This window comes from Arvicanthis niloticus, chromosome 27 (genome assembly GCF_011762505.2).
Source record: "Arvicanthis niloticus isolate mArvNil1 chromosome 27, mArvNil1.pat.X, whole genome shotgun sequence".
In the NCBI taxonomy this organism is placed as follows: Eukaryota; Metazoa; Chordata; class Mammalia; order Rodentia; family Muridae; genus Arvicanthis; species Arvicanthis niloticus.
In genome coordinates, this window is record NC_133435.1 from 15,910,493 (window position 1) to 15,930,825 (window position 20,333).

The following is a 20,333-nucleotide window of genomic DNA, read 5'->3' on the forward strand; positions in this document are numbered from 1 at the left end:
CACTGTTGTCTCACGAACTTCGCTGAGCTAGAGAGGAGCCCCGCCGGCTTCTGCTTCCTCAGCGCCCGCGGGAGAGGCCACGCCCCTTCTCGGAAACTGAGGTGGGGGCCGGCAGTGGCTCCTGTGGCGTCACCTCCGGGTCGCGCGAGTACTTCCGGGTCGCTGGCACAGGGCTGCGGTTTCCGCGGCCGAGGAGGTGGTCGCAGCGGGCTCCCTACCTGGCTCTGCTACCGCCGTGGCGGAAGCGCCTTCCCTCAGGTAGGCGGCGGCGGGGCCGGGAACGGGGAGGCCGCGGCGGGGCGGGAGGTACCGAGCGCTGTGCCCGCCGGAAGCCGACCCCAGGCAGACGCAGCCGCGCGGGAGCAGCCGCTTTCCCGCTCTCAGGCCGCGCTTAGTAGCCCGGCGTCTTAACTCTGAGGCCAGGCACACACAGCGCTTGCGCTCCAGCTCTCCACAGAGAGGAGGGGATTCCGAAGTTCTGCAGCTGCCGCCACCTTAAAAGATCGGAGATGGCCGAGCCAACTAGTTTCAGCAGACGTTGAAGTCGCTGTTAGCTGTTTTCTAAATAATGCTTAGATGTCAAATGGAGCGTGACATGGCTCCCCCTGGCTTTTTTCGAAGTTTCTCTCTCTCTGACCTTTTTCCGCCCCTTCTCCACACACACGTGCCGATTGGCGTTTTTCCTTCAACGAGCTAAATGTTTGGTTGGACACTCGTCGAGTATCCGGTACTGTTCTCGTCCCGCAAGTTACATGAAGTGAACAAAACATAAAGATCCATGCCCTCTTGGACTTTACATTTTATGCAGAAAATTAACATAAGACCGTTATGTAACTTGTTGGCAGATGGTGCTATCAAAAATTTTAACGAGATAAAGGGTTTGGAGAAGTTACATAGTGGATGTTGGAGTTCATATGTGGTGGTCAGTTTAGGCGCTATTGAGTGGAGCTATTGGAGTTGTGTGTTAGCCAAATTAATATCTGAGCAAGAACATTTCAGGCAGAAAGAACAGCCATCACAAAGGCAGTAACTTGCCTGTCATGCTCAGGGCAGTTGAGAGTTCAAGGGGAGATGGAAAGAAGATAAAACCAAACATAAAAGATAGCAAGATTGTCAGGCCTAATGGAAGCTGATGGAAAATATGTTCTGGCCCATATTTTCAAAAGATAACCCCACTGCAAATCATAAAGTGTAGGGGACAAGTGTAGAGTCAAGGAAATCTGGACACCATGTATCAAATGACTTGTACTAGTGGCCTAGCACAAGGAAGTAATAACGGGGATGTTGAGGAATGGTTGGATTCTAGATTCATTCTGAAGGTTGCCCTTACAAGATTTGCTAGAAAGTTCACTCTTACGGTTTATATGACTTTGAGAGCCCATAGAAGTATAGTGTTACTTCAGCCGAGATACAGAGGACAAGTAGAGGTTTTGAATAGATTAGTCCCAGAATTGAGAATTGTTAGGATGTGTGAGTTTGGGAATCACCAGCTGATGTTCAAAGTCATTAGAATGAATGTAAATTTACTTAGTAAGTGTCTTCAGAACAAAAAACAGTAAAAAGTCAAATACTGTCTTGTGATTGTAAAGAGTGGGGAAAGAAGGGCCAGCCAGGCATCCTTGATCCCAGCACTCAGGAAGCAGAGCTCCAGGCAAGCTAGTTACCTAGAGAAGAGGTCAGTCAGCAGGATGAATCAGTGAATCTAAGAAGACAGCCCCGAAAGTGAAGTATCAAGCAAAGATCCTGTAACCATAAGAAGTCATTCTCCAGTCTGGTGAAGATCAGCCTTAGCAGTGCCATTGGTGACCTGCAGCATGAGTTTCATTACAGTTGGAGCCTAAAGCTTGGTGTGAGTTCTGGGGTTGGGGGAGAGTGGAAAACCCTGAGTACAAATAACTCTTTTAACTTTTGCCAATCAGAGGAATATGGTGGAGATGGTAGGCAGTTGTATGTGAGTGGTTGTTGATGTACTCTCTCCACAGTGGGAGAAGGAGCTGCCAGTTTGCTTGCAGATAGAAATGATGGATAAAGGGGAAATGTGATTACAAAAGAAGGAATTACTTGAAATGTTAAACGGTATCTTCAAGTATGCTAGACAAAAGGGGCCTGATAGGTGACAAATTGCATGCAGATAAAAGCATGTTGACTATAATGACAGATCTGACAGAAAGGCAGAGTGTATGGGTATAGGCAGAAGTGAATAGGTGAATGCAGTTGTACGATTCTAGTTTTCATTAATTTTGCCAGTAAAGTAGAAATATGCCGCATGTCAATGTATTTCTAATGTTTTGTATTAGTACTGTGATGTGCTAAGTTTTTTCAGTCAACAAATATTTTTTGAATGCATACTACATAATATTGTTCTGAGTGGTACATACATAGCTGAATTAGAACATTGTTCTGAGTGGTACATACATAGCTGAATTAGATTTCCCTATCTCCCTGTAGCATCTAGTATAGTAAGTGAAGACAGTACCATGTATGTGTGAGCCTTAGTTATTGATAGGAGTAAAACTTTGTGTGTGTTTGCGCGCATGCCTGTGTATATATGGAGGCCAGGGGAGGACACGGGATTCCTTGGAGCTAGAGTTACAGCCAGTTTGGACCTGCCCGATGTGGGTGCCTCAGACTGAATCAGGGTCTTTGCAAGAGGTCCTCTCTATTTGCGCTTAACTGTAGGAGAGGTGTCTTAGCTATTTGATAATTGTTTCGATGCAGAGTAGACCATTCTGTATATAGGTACAGAGAGAGAAGTGAGGGAAAGAGATAGAAGTTTCAGAGTCATCAACACATAGACTTAACACCGTATGCTTAGATAGAATAGCTAACTGGAAAGCAGGTGAAGAGAAGACTTTGGAGCCTTAGGGTAATTCAGGAACTGGAAGTCAGGGAGCTGAGGAAGAATTGTCAAAGAAAACAGGAAATACAGTAGTTCCATAGCTGGGAGGGAAGAACTTGGAGTAGTGACCCAAAAGCAGCAGATCACAGGATAATCTGGATCAGTTGTTGACCAAATGTAATCTGAAGATGGCAGGTCATTAGTTTTACCAAATCAGATTGTACTCCTTCCTAGAGGGGATCTCCTTAGGATTCAGGAAGGGGTTTTTGTTTTGTTTTATTGTTTGGGGTTTGTTGGTTTGTTTTGGGTTTTTTTATTAGATTTATTTATTTTTATTTTATGTGCATTTGTGTTTTGCCTGCATGTGAGAGTGTCTGAACCCCTGGAACTGGAGTTACAGATGGTTTTGAGCTGCCATGTGGGTGCTTGGAATCAAACCTGGGTCCTCTGGAAGAGCTGCCAGTGCTCTTCACTGCTGAGCCCTACCTCTCCAGCCTTACCAAGTCCTATCTGATAATGATTGTTTGAATATGCCCCCTCCTGTCCATCTCTGGACTATAAGTACTACACGGTCAATAAACGTGTTACGTCTGCCCATAAGCCGGATTTTCTGCCTATCTTGCCTGAATTATTGTTTCAAGGGCTTTGTGTTGCTTTCAGCTCTCTCATGGGGCAAACTCATCTTGTCCTCTGCTTCAGCCTCACCTGCTACTCCTCACAGAGATTTCCACAAACCTTACACTTTCTTACACTTTCACACTACTGTGGCTTTTCTTACCCTCTTCGCACCTTTACCCATTATAGAGTGGCTTTTCTTTGAAGACTGGGAAGCTTTTCTAAGCCAACTCAGTTCTCAAGCAGCCTATATCATACAGTGAATTATTTTTTTTACACCAAATTTAACCTTTTTATGTATCCATTATCCTTTGTAGACAGATTTTAGGACCTGTTCATCTTTATTCATCTTGTCTCTGTTTCCTATCATAGTGCCATCGTCTTTTTGGTGAAAACTCTAATGGAATTTTAAGAAAACAGAACAATAAAGGTCCCAAGTGCAGATGTCATGTCACTATGTGACAGCAGGTAGAATGTATGCTATGTGGAAAATTCTAAGCTAAGGGAAACCTGTGGAAAAAATAAAGATGCACATCTTAATATGTTAGCATACTGAATTAAAAAGAAATTAAAAAGATAAATACTATACTGGTGTTAAAATCAGAAAAATCAGCTTCTTTGAACTTACAAGATAATTAATGTAATAATTTGTAATTGAGTTCTCATAGTTCCATGTTAGAATACATGAAGTGATAGACTACTATATATAATTTGCATTGTTACAAGTTGGTCTTTTATATTAAATTTGTAGGACATCAATGCAAGCCTGAAGAAAAAGTAATCGCTTCCTTTTAAGCCATGGCATATCAGTTATACAGAAATACAACTTTGGGGAACAGTCTTCAGGAGAGTCTTGATGAGCTCATACAGGTGCGCCATATAGTCAACATGATCTATATACATCTTGAAATTTTCTTATTAAAAAATTTTTAAATTTATGATTTTCCCTTCTGATGTTTAATGATTAACTACAGAAATGATCCCTGAAAGTAGTCGTCCCATCTTAAATTTAGAGGAAAGGCAAATTATATTACTTTAAAAGTAATTCTGTCCAATATTATAAAATTCTTTGAGATTCAAGTTAGAATTTTTAATTTCTATTTCAATTCTAGAAGAATTAACTCATCATACAACTAAGAAAGAGCTAAGTATTTTTATTTTCTGTTGGAGTCTGGAGGAAAATATGGGAATGAGGTTGCTTTGTTTTTTTGAGACAGAGTCCAGGCTGTCATTGAGTAGTCTGTAGTTAAGAATGGCCTAGAAGGGCTAAAGAGATGATTCAGCAGTTAAGGGGACTGGCTGCTCTTCTAGAGGTCCTGCATTCAATTCAAAGCAACCATATGATGACTCACAACCATCTGTGATGGGATCTGATTGCCTCTTCTGGGTGTGTATAAAGACAAATCACTCAATTTATAAAATTTAATAAATATTAATGAAAGAAAGAAAAACGAACGAATGGTCTAGAGCTTCTGGTCTTCCTGCCTTTGCCCCCACCTGCTGGGATTGCAGCTGTACATCACCTGGCCCCATCTGCTCTGGTGTTATTATAGACTTTGGTATGATTTGGTTTTATTTTCTTCTTTATAAGTCTCAAATGTTTTATTAAGAAAAAAACAGTTGGGCACTGGTGGTGCATGCCTTTAATCCTAGCACTCAGGAGGCTGAAACAGGCAGATCTCTATGAGTTCAAGGCCAGCCTGGTCTACAGAATGAGTGCTAAGACAACCAGGATTACACTGAAAAACCCTGTATTGAAACAAAACAAAAAGAAAAAAACTTGGTTTCCCATTTGTTGAATATTTTGTCCAGCCACCAAAGGATTAGCAAGTCTTTTCTGGCTTTGCAAACTCACCACAAGTTTCCTTTTCTTGTCAAGATAGTGTAGTTACTTTCAGGCTTTGATTCGCTGTCATGGGAGAATAAGGGTTTCTACTTCACAAGTTGATTAACTTATGTTAACTTTTAGACTATAATCAGACTATAATGTCTTAAATGTTCTTCTCTTAGCAAATTTTATGTTCTTCATTTTTTTCTCAGTCTCAACAGATCACCCCCCAGCTTGCCCTTCAAGTTCTACTTCAGTTTGATAAAGCTATAAATTCAGCATTGGCTCAGAGAGTCAGGAACAGAGTCAATTTCAGGGTAAGGATATTTTCCTGTATCTGGAAGTCTGTACATGTCATCTCTGAGAGCTTACATGGACTTAACTCATCATAGCAGGAAGATTTGGTTAGTCTGGTTTGGGAACTTGTTCTGTAATAGTTGAATGATATGTTGTTAAGTCAGATGTGCTAAGTTCATTCATTCCATGTGATACAGAAATGCTCTTAGATTTTAATTTTATTGTTTTAAAAGTCTTCTTCCTATATATGTTTGGCTTTTAACCCCTGGAGAATTACTGAGCTTTCAAAGGCCTGAAAGTATTAGCTGCAAGATGGAAGGTAAGTGAAGAGTAATTCTTAAGTTCAGTTACGTGTTTCACACTCTGTCCTTCAGGAAAGGTTGACTATCTGTAGAGGAAATCTTCGTGTTGCCTCCCATCTCCCCTTAGATAGCTTGGCTTATTAAAGTCTGTTCTGGTAGCTGGTTGTCTTTTGGATCATCTCTGCTTTGAACAAAATACCACTCTCAATATTATGGTGATTTATAGTTAAGAACTCATTGTAAGATGTAGCAAAACAGTTTACCATATGATGTTGGTAGAGACACATTGTAGGTAGAGACACATTGTGGATAAAGATGTTTGCCGTTACCTTGTTATATTTCTCTACTATCTTATACTATGTTACAAGCTACAACACTACTATAGAAGTAAATTTAAAACATGAAGGACAATACAGAAAAGGAACCTAAGAGTTACTTTATATTTAAGAAAACCTCAGTGTTGAGGCAAGAAGAGTGTTTTGTTGATAAAATACAGAGGGATATATTTTTTAAGCATTTAAATGACTATTAGGTTGTTCTAGGTACTGAAAATGCAAAGGTAAACAAGATAGATGAGGTCCTATTTTAGATTTTTACTCAAGAGATTAATATGTGTATATGTTATATATAAGTTTTACATACTTACACGCATACTTTACAAACTACATACATAAATAGTCAAATAAAAAGATATCAGACAAGCATCATACCTCTAATCATAGCACTGGGGAGGCAGAGGCAGGTGGCTCTCAGCCTCTGCCTCTGCCTTTGAGGCTAGCCTCATCTACAAACCAAGTTCTTGGATATCCATGGCTAGAAGAAGTGGGGAGGTGGGTGTCATTTCTCTAATAGTATAAAATTTGACAAGTGGATGGCTAGAAATGGAGAGACTTTAAAAGGCACGTCTAACAGAATTTGACAGTTATGGATATGGTAAAATGAAGGGAGACAAATTGGTAATTTTCTAGTTTCTGGCTAAAGTGACACAGAAAACAAGCTGATTTGAAGTAGTCTTAAAGAATAGGTAACAGTGATGTTTCTGAGCCAGTAATGGGATTTGGCTTAATGTTTTTTAAAAAAATTTCTGCTTTATACAAGTTTAGAAAATGAACACACAATGAAATATGGAGTCTTAAATATTAAATGGAGCCAGGTATATATGTTTAATTTTAGCACCCTGGAGGCAGATCTCTTTGAGTTGGCTGCCAGTCTGGTCTATATATTGAATTCCAGGACAGTTGGAACTACATAGAAAAACCCTATCTCAAAAAAACATAAAGTCAAAAGTGAGGGCTGTAGAGAAAGTTTAGTGGCTAAGACTTACTGCTCTTGCAGAAAATCTGGGTTTGGTTCCCAGCACCCATCTCAGATAGTCATAACTACCTATGATTCTAGTTCCAGGAGATTAGATTCCCTCCCCCTGGCTGTTAGCGGCATCTGTACAAATAAACTCAGGCAAGCATGCACCAAACACATAGACACACGTGTGTTTTTATATATATATATGTAAATTTAATCAAATGGGCAGAGTGTAGTGATGCACACCTTTAATCCTAGCACTTGGGAGAAAGAAGTAGACAGTCCCAGGACAGCCTCTACACAGTGAGTTCCTCCAGGTTAGCCAGGGCTGAGTAAGAGAGAGCCTTTCTCAAAAGAGAGCTCAAATGGAATTTTCATAATTTATCCACAAGAGGGCAGTAGACACATAGTCAAGCTTTCATACACCTTTTCATCTCAGGTAAGTAATTTGCACATTGTTTTAGAGTACTAAAAATAGTTGGCTAAGTAAGTAATTAAGTAAATGAAGCTAAGCACTAAGCACACTGCTTTTGGCAGCTCTATACTTGGTAGCTGAGCTTTCTTGGGTTGCTTTGAAATAAAGCATGAGGGGAAACAATGGCTTCTCATGGCATTTCTCAATGTTTTGTTTTAAAGGGCTCTCTAAATACATACAGATTCTGCGATAATGTTTGGACTTTTGTATTGAATGATGTTGAATTCAGAGAGGTGACAGAACTTATTAAAGTGGATAAAGTGAAAATTGTAGCCTGTGATGGTAAAAGTAAGTGCTCACCTAATTACTGTGAAAGCAAAACTTGTCAAAATATCTTTTTCTCCTCTTTAATTATCTTGATCTGTCTGAAAACCTCAAGGGGAAATGCCCAGGTGATCAACCCTCAGATTACAAACCTAGCTTCAGGATTCTACATCTGTCCTCTTACTGACCTTTCATCTGTACGCCCAGGTGACACATAGACACTTAACACAGATTAAATTCATGTGCAAAGAAAATAAGCTATTTCCTAACTCTTCTTCCATTGAGTTGCGAATTTGAATCAGCAGTCATTAGGCTTCTCACTGCCACCTTTCTCTAAAGAAGTAATGTAGTTTTGACCAGTTATCTTAAGAGTTCTGTGTTGCTGGTTAACCCTACACTTTATATATAGGAAGTTATTTGTTTTAAACCTGATTTAAACTAATTATGAACCTGGCAGTTATAATGATAGATACTCATTCCTCTGATTTGCACGTTTTATGCGAGAAAACTTTCCATATCAGACCTTGACGTTTTTCAGGTCTGTGCATTGTTGAAGTGGCACACCTCTGCCCTGTGCTCCCTTAGTGCTTATTTCCCTTTGTTTATTTGTAAATGGAGCCCAAGGCCTTGTACTGCTGTATTTGTGCTCTAATACTAAGTCATGCCCTGGCCTACGCTTTATTGTGTATTTACTTAATTTATAATCCAAGCAGCTTGTGTTTACCAGTCCCTGGAGTATAAAAGACTGTCACACTACACAGAGGGAGTTATGAAAAGGAAGGCAAAGAGAAAGCAGTGTCGCCATTTTTTGTGGATTTTGTTTGTTTTAGTTTTGGTTTTGGTTTTTGAGACAGGATTTCTGTAGCCCTGACTGTAAACCAGGCTGTCTTCAGACTCAGAGATTCTCCTGCCCCTGCTTCCTAAGTGCTGGGATTAAAGGCATGTGCCACCCTGCCTAGCTATAGTTTGGACTTTTAAAGAAATACCTAATCACTCAAGAAATGTAGAGAATACGGAAAAGTTCCATGTAGGACCCACCTCTACAGATAAGTGTTCACCTTCACAAGTAAAACGATTTTCAAGTATTCGGAATTATTTTTATAGCAACACATCTGTACACAGAGATATGTTTACACATACATTATTTTTCACATGGATTATTTTTCATCTAATTTCCAATAGCTACATAAAGTTTTCAGCCTTTTTGATTGATTGATTGATTTTGATTTTTCAAGACTTGAGTTCCTCAGTGTAGTCCTGGCTGTCCTGGAACTCACTCTGTAGACCAGGCTGGCTTTGAACTCAGAAATCTACCTGTCTCTGCCTCTGAAATGCTGGGATTAAAGATGTGCTACCACACCTGTTCAGGCCTTTTTTAAAAAGTTCTTCCAAATGACAAAAAGTCTAGGAAATCAGCACCACTATACTGACTTACTCATCAGAAATCTAGCTAGGACTCCTCAGCAGAAGTCCTAGAGACTTCTTTGTGTGACCAGTAGATACTTATGATCTTTTATTTTTGCTAGGAACAATGTATATTTAGGTCACCTTTCATTTTCCATTTCTACAAAGGTGGTAATGTTTCCTGCACTATAAGATAACATTTCCATATTTGAAATAATTTATATTTTTATATATTTTTCTCTTGTAATTTAAGCTAATAATATCCTTTTAACCCTTAGGCTTTTAAGTGTTTATTAAACCATAGAGTTAGTGCAATAAATGAATTGATATAAATGGGCCAGGTGGCACAGAACTGAAATCTGCTTTATTTGGGAAGCTGAAATGGAGATAACATCTTCAAGGTTTGCCTAAGTTGTAGAGTGAGCTCAAGGCCAGCTTGAGCAACTTAAAAGAAATCCTGTCTGAAAGAGTAGAGAGTGCTGGAGATAGAGGGCTCAACATATATGAGGTCTTAGGTTCAGTCCTTAGCCCTGGGGGAAGGAGCAGGTGATGAGCACCAATACTATTGAGGAGAATTTCTGTAATGATGAAATGTTCTGTCTGCAGTCCTCAGTAGTCAGGCATAGACCTTGAACACTTAAAATGTGAGTGGAGCAACTAAAAACTTTCATCCTATTTCATCTCATTAGCTAATTTAAATTTTAAACAGTTACTTGTTGCTAACCAGTGGCTACTGTACTTCGCAGGAAAGATGTGCATAGTAGAGGATCAGATTCTGTCATTTGAAACAAACAACAAAAGCCTCTGAGCAATCTTAATAATAGAAGAAAGAGGCCTGTGTGGGTAGATGTGTTAACTTCCAGGAGCTTTTGCCTGGTGGTCCTTGGTGCTGTTCTTGTTTAAAGATACAACATTGTATTCCAACCTCAGACAATAAGTAGCAAATTACCCATGTCAACTTCAGTTAGGTGTCACTAGAGAGCTGCCCTCATTTAAAGGAAACCATAGTAATTGATCCTCAACCAAGATTTAAATGCTTAAGAAATGGTTGTGGTAGATTCCATTTTTTCTGTATCCACAGGAAAAGATGAAATTATAGACATGGATAAAATACAATTTGGCCTTCAAAACTTCAGTTCATTAAAACTCCATTCTTCTAAAAATTGGTGTCCTAAAATGAAGCTATGTTTCCACTAAAGTAGCAGAGGAAAGGGCAGCACTAGCCAGAGCCAGAATGTCTCTGTATTTCCCAGCAGGATGTAGCCTGGAAGAGTTGTTTATATCAGTCCACAGCAAACACTTAGAGGTTTAGGCTGTATCTTATCTCTGCCTTGGGAAGGAAGCCATTGACCTTGGCAGGGCCTGTCCAGAGTGCCCCTGGCCACCTGCCTCTTCCTCTTTCCACACACACACTTCTAGTCCTTTTCTTAGTTATTCCTAAAGTACTGATGGTTAGGACTTGCTCCTTGAATTGATCTCTTTCCTGTTTCTAGATACTGGCTCCAATACTACGGAATGAGTAGAGAAATGCAGCTTTTTTTTTTTTTTTTTTTTTTTTTTTTTTTTTTTTTTGCCACCTTCTGTTATTTTCATCGATTTTTGAAGAGAAACATAGAAGAGACTTTTTTTATTTATTCTCACGGTGCAGAAATGACAACACTGTGCTATATATACTACCCAAGGGTCCTACAGAGAGAAGCATGTGACTCTGTTCTCTTAAATGACCTTTAGTACACAGCATAAAGAAATGTAACTTTTTTTAATGACAAATCAAAAGTGGTTGCCTTCATAAGAATATTCTTCAATAAACTCGTTTTAAAACTTGTTGTGAGTAATACTTGATGCAGCTGGTTAGCAGGGAGTTGTCAAAATACCAGATAAACTGAAGAGGGACTTGGAAAAGGTGTCCTTTGAGAAACTTTTGTTCACCTTGTCAATTGTAGTTTTATCTGATACTGAATATACCAGAGGTAGACCTGAATGTCGATGGAGTTTTACTAAGAAAAGCTCACATACTTTCTTTTCAAAGAACATATTGAGAGATAATTGTCAGTGTGAGCAACCAGAACTAGGGGAGTGAGATGAATTTTAGATAACTAGTATACCAGAACCAAGGTCCTGCTCCAAACAGCAATCCTGTGGGCCATGTCACTATTTTTGACCTGGCCCTTATCAGTGATCAAACATTTTTAAATGATCTACATCTTACCAATTACTGGAAATTCTAATCATTATCCAAAATCCTGGAGCTAAGGAGATGGATCAGCAGTTAAGAGCACTTGTTCTTCCAGAGGACCCTTGGCTCCCACCACCCACATGGTGCTTCACAACCGCCTGTCACTTCAGTTCCAGGGGATCCAATACCCTCTTTTAACTTATGAGGGCTTCAGGCATGCATGTGATGCAAAACACAAATCTTTGTTAAAGTCCTAGTACAAATATACGACATCTGTTTCTACATCTTTGTGTACTTAAAAAGAAACTACAAACTAGGAAAATACAATGAAGAACATGGCTATTTAGACCCTTGAGAGATCAGACAGATACCAGGTAACTGAGGGATGGATTTGGTGTTAGCTTATCCAGACCTCACTTAAAGACGTGGCCCTTATCAGTAAAAGTGAACATCTGGCATTCCCATGCTACTTGAGCTAACACATCAGAGTGAGAATTAGAATCAGTAGAGATGGGGGAAAGGGACCTAGAAGACAGGCAACCCTGGTCCTGACAAGCTGGTGTAAAAACCCTGGCCCCAGCTTTTATCATAGGCATTGGTTCTGTTTTGTATAATGCTATTGTTTTGACTGAGACAATAGCCAAAACTGACAGCTTGTCCAGAGATCGGACAAGGCAGACAGGTCACCAAGAGAGCTATATAGCTGTGTCTTTGGTAACTACATTCCTGGCACAATGTTAAACATTCTTAAAGCTGCAGATAAAGTTCCTGCTTTACCAAAACTTAAGGGGAACATGTGACCTAATAAAGGAGTCACATCCTAAAAAAAGACATTGTCTCCATTATAATTGACTTTTTTATTTTATCCTATTTTGCTTTTTTTTTTTTTTTTTTTTGAAGACTTTATTGTTGATGTTGTATATGTAATTGGGGGCATCAAGGGCAGATGTATGCCATAGCATGCATGTGGAGGTCAGAGGAAAAACTTAGGATATCTGTTTTCTCCTTCCTTCCTTCCTTCCTTGTGTGGATTATGGAGATTAAATAGACAGATGGTTAGGCATTCTGTGGCTGAGCCATCTTGCCTGCCCCTATATTGTATTTTTGACACATTCCCTTTGTAGGATCCTGAAAAATATACACTATAGGGGAGATCTGGCCTACCATGGTTTGGGGATTGTCTTAGAGTGTCCATTGCTGTGAAGAGATATCATGGCCACAGCAACTCTTATAAAGGGCAGCATTTAATTGGGGTTAGCTTACAGGTTCAGAGGTTCAGTCCATTATTAGGAACTGTGGCAGCATGCATGCAGGCATGGCGCTGAAGAAGGAGCTGAGAGTTCTACATCTTGCTCAGAAGACTGGCTCCCACGTGGCTAGGAGGAGGGTCTTAAAGTCCCTATAGTGACAGACTTCCTCCACACCTCCTAATAGTGCCACTTCCTGGGCAAGCATATTCAAACCACCACAGGCATATTCATGAATATAAACTTAAGTGTTTCATACAGCTTTAAAATTCAGAGTGCAGAACCTGCCCACCCCAGCACCCTGGAGTGCTTGCTTTACTAAAACTTCCTCTTAAACTTGTGCAACTCAGACTATGAAGATGGCTCAGCAAGTAATTTGTTTCTGCTCAAAATGAGGACCAAGAGTTTGGATCCTTAGAACCCACCACAAAAGCCCCTCAAAAGGCACCTGTAATCCCAACCCTGGTTAGACACAAACAGGATTCCTGGAACTTGCTGATCAGCCAGTCTTGCCAGAGAAGCAAGCTCCAGGCTTAATAAGATACTCTCAAAAGTGAAGAATTGAGGAAGACATCTTGGTGTTAGCCTCTGGCCTCCATGTGGATGCATACACCCAGCAAGCATTACCCTGTACACAAAGAAAAAACAGTCTCAATTGAATTCTTTTGTTTAAGAACAGAGAGGAAGCCTCCATAGCTAAAGGTCATTATTTTTCCCTTTACTGAGAGATATACTAAGTTGGCAGAACTATTGAGCAAAATAGCTTTTCATAAATGTGTTAAAATGTCCTTCCCTGAGGATCAGAGTTTCATCCACAGTGCCCACATTAAATAAATAAGGCTCTCACTGGGACCTGAGACTTGCCATGTAGTGACAGCTTAGTGCTGTGTAGACTGGGTGGCCAGCAAGTCCTGAAATTCCTCCTGTCTACTCTTCTAGTGCTGAGATTACAGGTGTACTTCACCACAACTGGTTTGTTAAGTGGATTTTGAGGTCAAGTGGGTCCTCATGCTTATTAGGCAACAAGCACTATACCTCCTGAAGTCTCTTCAGGCCCTTCCTAATTGTTTAGTAGCTTCTTGTAAGGCAGCAGACAGGCTAAGAAAACGAGAATAAGTGTATATTGTAGTTCAATCCAGATTTCTCTTCTACATAGAACTGTGTGTAGTGATATGATCTGTACTTTTAAGTTTTGCTCAGAAGTTGGGTAAGTGGCCTCTGAGAGGACACATTTTTATTTCAGGTCATTAGAGTAAATGGACAGCTAACTGGAATGGAATGCCCAGCATGAGCTCTGCATTTCATCAGTTGGTGGAATTCTTGTGTAGGTCTTAGCCACAATACACACCTGCCTTTGCCTTGGCAGATGTACATTACTTAAAATTGTTTTCATACACTACACATTGTGTGACAACACTTGCTCTGCAGTGAAGTGTATTTTTTATTACATTTTTATTTGGTGTGGAGGTCACCTGTGAAGTCGCATATGCAGGTCAGAGGACAACTTGTGGAAGTCTTTTTTTTTCTTCTACAATGTAGCTCTGAGGGATCAAACACATGCTGTCAGGTTTGGCAGCAAGTGCTTTTAGCTGTAGAGCCATCCTGCCAGCCCTGTGGTATTTAATCTTCCCATAGTGTTAACAGGGGCTCTCCTGGAATTAGAAGAAAGGGTCACCCAAGAGCCTGCACAAGACTAGGCTTCAGGGACTGAAGTTGAGTTTAATCAGTGCACAAGAGGAAAACAACTAGCTTGTGTGCTTTTAGGAGATAAAGAAAGCTGTGCTTTGGGGGATCATGTAATTTTCTAGATGCATGGTACTTAAGATCCAACCAATAGACAAAGAATTGCCTTTTCCATGAATTTAATAACAGCTGAGTGATTGGTTGATATCTGTGGTTATCTCCCTTGAGTCAGAGGTGATATCTTAGTTACTATTCTATTGTTATGAAGAAACATCATGATTGATCAAGGCAATTTCCTTTAAAAAAAATGAAGAAGAGCGAGAGAGAATAAATAAATAATAAATAGTTGCATGCTTTTAGAGGGTGAGTCCATGACCACCATGGCAGGGTCTAGATAGACATGTCATTGGAACAGTAGCTGAGAGTTTTACATCCTAGTCTACAACAGCAGGCAGGGGAATTGGGGGGTGGGGGGAGGAGAGCAGCAAGACTGAGTCTGCTGAACTTTTGAATCCTCAAAGCCCACCTCCAAGTACCCTCCTCCAAGTAGGCCACGCCTCCTAATTCTTCCCAAACAGTTCTAACTGGGACCTTCTAAGCATTCAAACATATGAGCCTATGGGGGCCATTCTTATTCAAACCACCACAGTGGTAAATACTTCATCTCTTAATAGTCCTTAATCCTAGTGCTCACAATTTGTCATTAACACATTCTGAAAATCATAAATGTTTAGGTATATGAGAAACTATACACAGGCATATAGATACTTTGTGTATAAACACATGTGTCTCAACTGAGGGGACTACTTGCAGCGTAATAAGGAAATGTGGATTTGGTGAGACAACGAGAAGTAGAAAACACTTCATTTTTTTTTTACACTGGAAACTCAGTAGGTTATAGGAGGCCTTGAAATCTAGCTGTAGAAATATTTAGTCACTTGGCTAGCTTGCTTGCTTCTTTCTTTCATTTTTCCTTCCTTCCTTCCTTTCTTTCATTTATTTTATCCTTTGAGGGAAAATCTATGTCCCTGTGTAGATTCCCTAGGATGGTCTAAAACTTGCTATGTAGAACAAGCAAGTTAACTCACAAAACTCACCTGCCTCTGCCACCTAAGTGCTGGGGTTGCTGTTGTGCATCCCTAAACATTTGGGGTATGGGTGTGTGCCCCAGTACATGTTCATGCAGAAGCCAGAGGAGTTCAGATGGCCTACTCTAATACTCTCCACCTTGTTCCCTTGAGAGAGAGTCTTTCACTGAACCTTAACCTCTCCATTTTGCCCAGACTCCCTGATCTATCTGCCTCTATTCAAAATATGATTCTCACTGAGCCATCTCCCCAACTTCTGAACTCCTATCTCATCATGGAGCCATTTAATGTTCTTTGTGGATAAAAAAAATGGACAAAGCTGAAATCCTCTTTAAAAAAGTGCTTAGGGCTTGCTTATTTTCTGACCACATGTTAATATCACAACATATATTGTATGTTGTGATATAGTCTACATAACTACTTGCTGTCTGCTACTGTTAGATTCTAAGGGACTCCAGGATAAATTGATTTTGTTAATCCATTCTAAAAATGCCTCTATTTCAGTAAAAACTCGTATATCTATTTTTTTTTGCATGATATAATAAAACTGTTTATTTTTCTGAGTATGTAGGTGAATGGAATCTTCCTGGGGTTATGGGTAAGCAAGGTGTCTTACTTACAAAAGGTGCAGCAGCTTGCAACATGCTGAAAGAATCAAGTGGGCTTAGCTCCTTGGATCACTGTGTACTCTGTATCGAATGTTCTTCGACTCTAATAAGCCTGTAGAGCTCCTAAAATTTGAGTTCAGGAGAAATTGCCTTTAAAACTATACTTTGGGCTAAAGAGGGTTGCCCAGTGCTTAAGAGCATGTCCTGTTTCTACAGAGAACCTGAGTTAATTCCCAGCACCCATATCAGGTGGCTCACAACCACTTTTAACTCCAGCTTCAGAGCATCTGATACCCTTTTCTGTTCTCTTCCAGCACTGGTAGGCAGAATATTGGACACGTTGATGAGACTATAAAGCAATTAGTACCCATGTACCCTGTTGATAGGAAAGTAAAATGGTGTAGTGATTTCACTACGGAAAGGTACAGAGGCACTCTGGGATGTGGGTCATTTTAGGTTCCATGATCTGGGTTCTACTTGTACAAGTGTGTTTACTTTGTACTTCTTCAGCCATATATGGGCATTTTGTACTTTTCTATATGTACATTATACCTCAGATGATATGTTAATGAGAGGAGGGAGTGGCTAGGAAGATGGCTCAAGTCAGTAAAGTGCCTACCTGGAAAGCATGAGAACCTGGAGGCATGCACCCATAATCCCAGCACTAGGGAACCAGAGACAGGAGGATTCAGTGGGCATTGCTGGCTAGCCAGACTAGTGAAATTGGCAAGCTCCATGTTCAGTAAGATACTCTGTCTCAAAAAAGGAAGATGGGGAGTAACTGAGGAAGACCTCCAGTGTTTTGGTCTTCACATTCATCGAGAGCCCACACATAAAAAAACACAAAGAGGTGGGGATCTATTCTGCTAATCCTACCATATCTGCCCATCTATCCACGGCTGAATCTACCCACTTTGCCTCCAGTTCTGCTGAGGGCCTTGGCCATTAATCCAGTGAAGATAAAGCTTTCATCCTGTTTACTAACCATCCCTTTCTTCTTCAAACCCCTGGCACTCTAACAAGCCTCTCCAGGATTCCCATATTTTTGCTCTGATTGGATCGTCCCTATCAACACAAAAACACATGATCACTTTTCTAAAGTTTAAGACAACTTCAGTTAATGGAGGATCTCCCTCCTCCTTGGCTTAAAACAAAACTCAAGTAATTTATCTATACTCTTTGAATCCAGTTTTGCTCCAGCGTTCTCTTCAAATCACCTTCAGTCAGGTTCTCCCCTCCTCACACCACAGACACTGCTCTTTATCAAAGTCACCACCACACTTTTCCTTCCAGTGGCCACGTCTTGCTCTGTCCTGGTCTCATTTCTGATACTGTGACAAAACACCCTATTGGGGGTGGGGGGCAATTAAAAGGAAGAAGGGTTTATTTGGCCTTCAATTCTAGGTTATGGTCCATCACTAGAGTCCAGTCAAGGCAAGAACTCCAAACAGCTACTGACATCAAGTCCTCAACGAAGAGCAGAAAGCTAGCTAGCTCACTCGCTCGTTTTGCTTGCTTGCTTGCTTGCTTGCTTGCTTGCTTGCTTGCTTGCTTGCTTGCTTGCTTGCTTGCTTAGCACTCAATTTCTTCACTCTTTTTTTTTTTCTTTCTTTCTTTTTTTTCTTTTCTTTTTTGTTTCTCAGTGTAGCCCAGCTGGCCTGAAACTTGCTATGTAGTCCAGACTGGTCTCAAACTCACAGAAATCCTCCTGCCCCTGCCTCCTGAGTTCTAAGAGTACAGAAGTCTTTCCAGTCTTATATGGCTCAGGACCTCCTGCTCAAGGAATGGAGCCACTGAAACTAGACTAGATTGTGTCTTCCCACATCAGTTAACTGAATCAACTCCCACAGACATGCCCACAGCCCCAGCTAATATCCACAGCCCCTCACTGAATCTGATGCAGCCAGGAGACACCAGAGACCAAATAGATAGGGCTGCCCAATTGCTAAACTGATAACTTTTTCTTTAGTAGGTATCCAACTGGTCTTCCATTCTTTCTATGCAAACTAGCTTCCTTGATGTTCTAAAACTTGGTATGCACGTTCCTGCTGCAAGGCTTTGCAAGTCTCTCCTCTTGGCCTAGAATGTTCTTTCATTAATCTCCATGAATTGTTTCCTAGCCTCCTTCAGACCTCTACTAGAAAGTGGTGTTTTCACCGAGGGCCTCCTGGACCACCTTATAAAATGTAAAACATCCTCGAACCCACTGCTGCACCCTGCTCTCCCAAGGTCTTCATCCCCTTCAGTTCCTCTCTAGCACTTGGCACTTTTAATAATGAATGATGTAAGTTTGGAAATTTTTACATTTTGATGACTATTGTATTCTCAGTGTCAATAACAGTGTGTGGGGTCAGCAAGGTGGCTGCTCAGGCCTTGCATGAAGCCTGGTAACCTGAGTCCAATCCTGGAATGAACATGGTGGAAGGAGAGAGCCGCCTACTCAAAACAGTCCCCTGAGCACCACACCCAAGCCACCACATGCGTGTCTCATGCCATGCCTCCCTCCATGCACAAATGAATAAATGTAATAAAGAAATTAACTACAAGGTGTGTAAGCACCAAGAACTCAGTTCACATGTGTGGAATGAATTATTTTAATGGTTGTCAGCACATCAAGAATTATGAAGAATCATAACTTATTCTACCTTTGCAATAAATTCCAGCTGAGTGAGATACATATGGATAGACTTTGGCTTGGTCAGTGAAGGCATTTTAGGGCAGGCAAGATATTAGTCTCTCCATTTTTAAACACCTTTATCTGACCTCTCCAACTAAATTAGATACCCAAAAGTTAGCAACTGCTTTTTTTCTCTTAATAAACTTTTACTAAACCAAGAACAAAAAGAATGAACAGCAAAAACAGTTATTATATTTCCCAATCACAAGTCCTGGCCTATTAATTAAACAATTTTAATTGGTTAAACTTAATTAACCAATTAACTTTAAATTGAGGAGAAAGGTTTGCACAACGAACGTTGGTGTATGTGGGAATTTGATCATCTTGGGGCAACCACATCTTGGGGTACAGAATTTAGCATTTGAATACATAGAAGCAGTAGGTCAACAGGCAAGATATTAGTCTCTCCATTTTTTTTTTTTAAAGATTTATTTATTTATTTATTTAATGTATATGAGTACACCATTGCTCTCTTCAGGCACCAGAAGAGGACACTGAATCCCATTACAGGTGGTTGTGAGCCACCATGTGGTTGCTGGGAATTGAACTCTGGAAGAGCAGTCAATTGTTCTTAACCACTGAACCATCTCTCCAGCCCTAGTCTCTCCATTTTTAATCACTATATCTGACCTCTCCATCTAAATTATATGCCCCAATGTTAACAACAGCTCATTCTTCTCTTAGTAAACATTCACTAAACCAAGAACAGATAGTATGAGCCGCAAAAAGTTATTAAAATACAGCTCAATGATGGCCATACATCAAAGTGAGGGGGAAACTTAAGCCCTGGAAGGTGGTACAAGCATAGCACCTACATCTGTTTCTGACATTTTTCCTTTCCAGAGAAGGATTAACAAAAAAGAGAAGACTCAAAAAGGAAAGATCAACAGATGTACTGGCTTACCCATGTGACCTTGAAAGTGCACTAAATAAACCAGGTGAAGTGTGATCCTTCTGATTTGATGATCTCATGCTATTGAGCAAACTACATTCATCCACCCAATATATCTTCTAGAAAAAAAAATTTAATGGTTGGGAAAATTCCCAAAACATGGCAGGGTCACAGCCCTTGACTACCTTGAATGTATTTCTATGGAAAGCTACAGCTCAATTTATTACAAAAGCTTTGGGGAAAACTTGGCCATGAAAAATCTGGCTTCTTTCCTCAGGATATGTGTCTTCCGGAAAGTGTTTCTACACACAGCCCACAGGCCAGCAGCCCCTCTTCTTTCCTCCTCAGGGAAGGGCCAGAAATAGTCACAGCTGATGACAACAGATTTCATGACACAGTCACCTCTGAGGTAAGGCTGCAAGCAAAGACTCAGTATTGTGGTGTTGGGTAAGTTTGTGGTGACAATGCACTTTACCCACAGGGGCCAATATTTTTTTTTTAAAGGAAGTTGCTCACTTTGAAATAGAAATTTCACTAGGCATGGTGATGCATCCCTTTAATCCCAGCACTGGGGAGACAGCGGCAGGTGGATCTCTGAGTTTGATGCCAGCCTGATCCACAGAGTCCCAGGACAGCTGG

At 40.5% G+C, this 20,333-nt stretch overlaps 1 protein-coding gene across 3 annotated transcripts; it reads left to right on the plus strand.

Moving 5' to 3' along the window:
• The first annotated feature begins 106 nt into the window (after window positions 1-106).
• Gtf2a2 (general transcription factor IIA subunit 2) lies at window positions 107-18,694 on the plus strand. 3 transcript variants are annotated; one of them, XM_076926183.1, is made up of 5 exons: window positions 107-258; window positions 4,206-4,324; window positions 5,495-5,599; window positions 7,817-7,943; window positions 18,246-18,694. In XM_076926183.1, exons 2-5 carry the CDS (start codon window positions 4,253-4,255, stop codon window positions 18,380-18,382), a joined length of 441 nt encoding a protein of 146 aa, XP_076782298.1. In that variant the 5' UTR covers window positions 107-258; window positions 4,206-4,252; the 3' UTR covers window positions 18,383-18,694. The 3 variants fall into 3 exon arrangements, with proteins under 3 accessions (XP_076782298.1, XP_076782299.1, XP_076782300.1); XM_076926184.1 differs by lacking the exon at window positions 18,246-18,694 and adding an exon at window positions 10,817-11,147; XM_076926185.1 differs by lacking the exons at window positions 7,817-7,943; window positions 18,246-18,694 and adding an exon at window positions 10,817-11,147.
• Window positions 18,695-20,333: the final 1,639 nt, after the last annotated feature.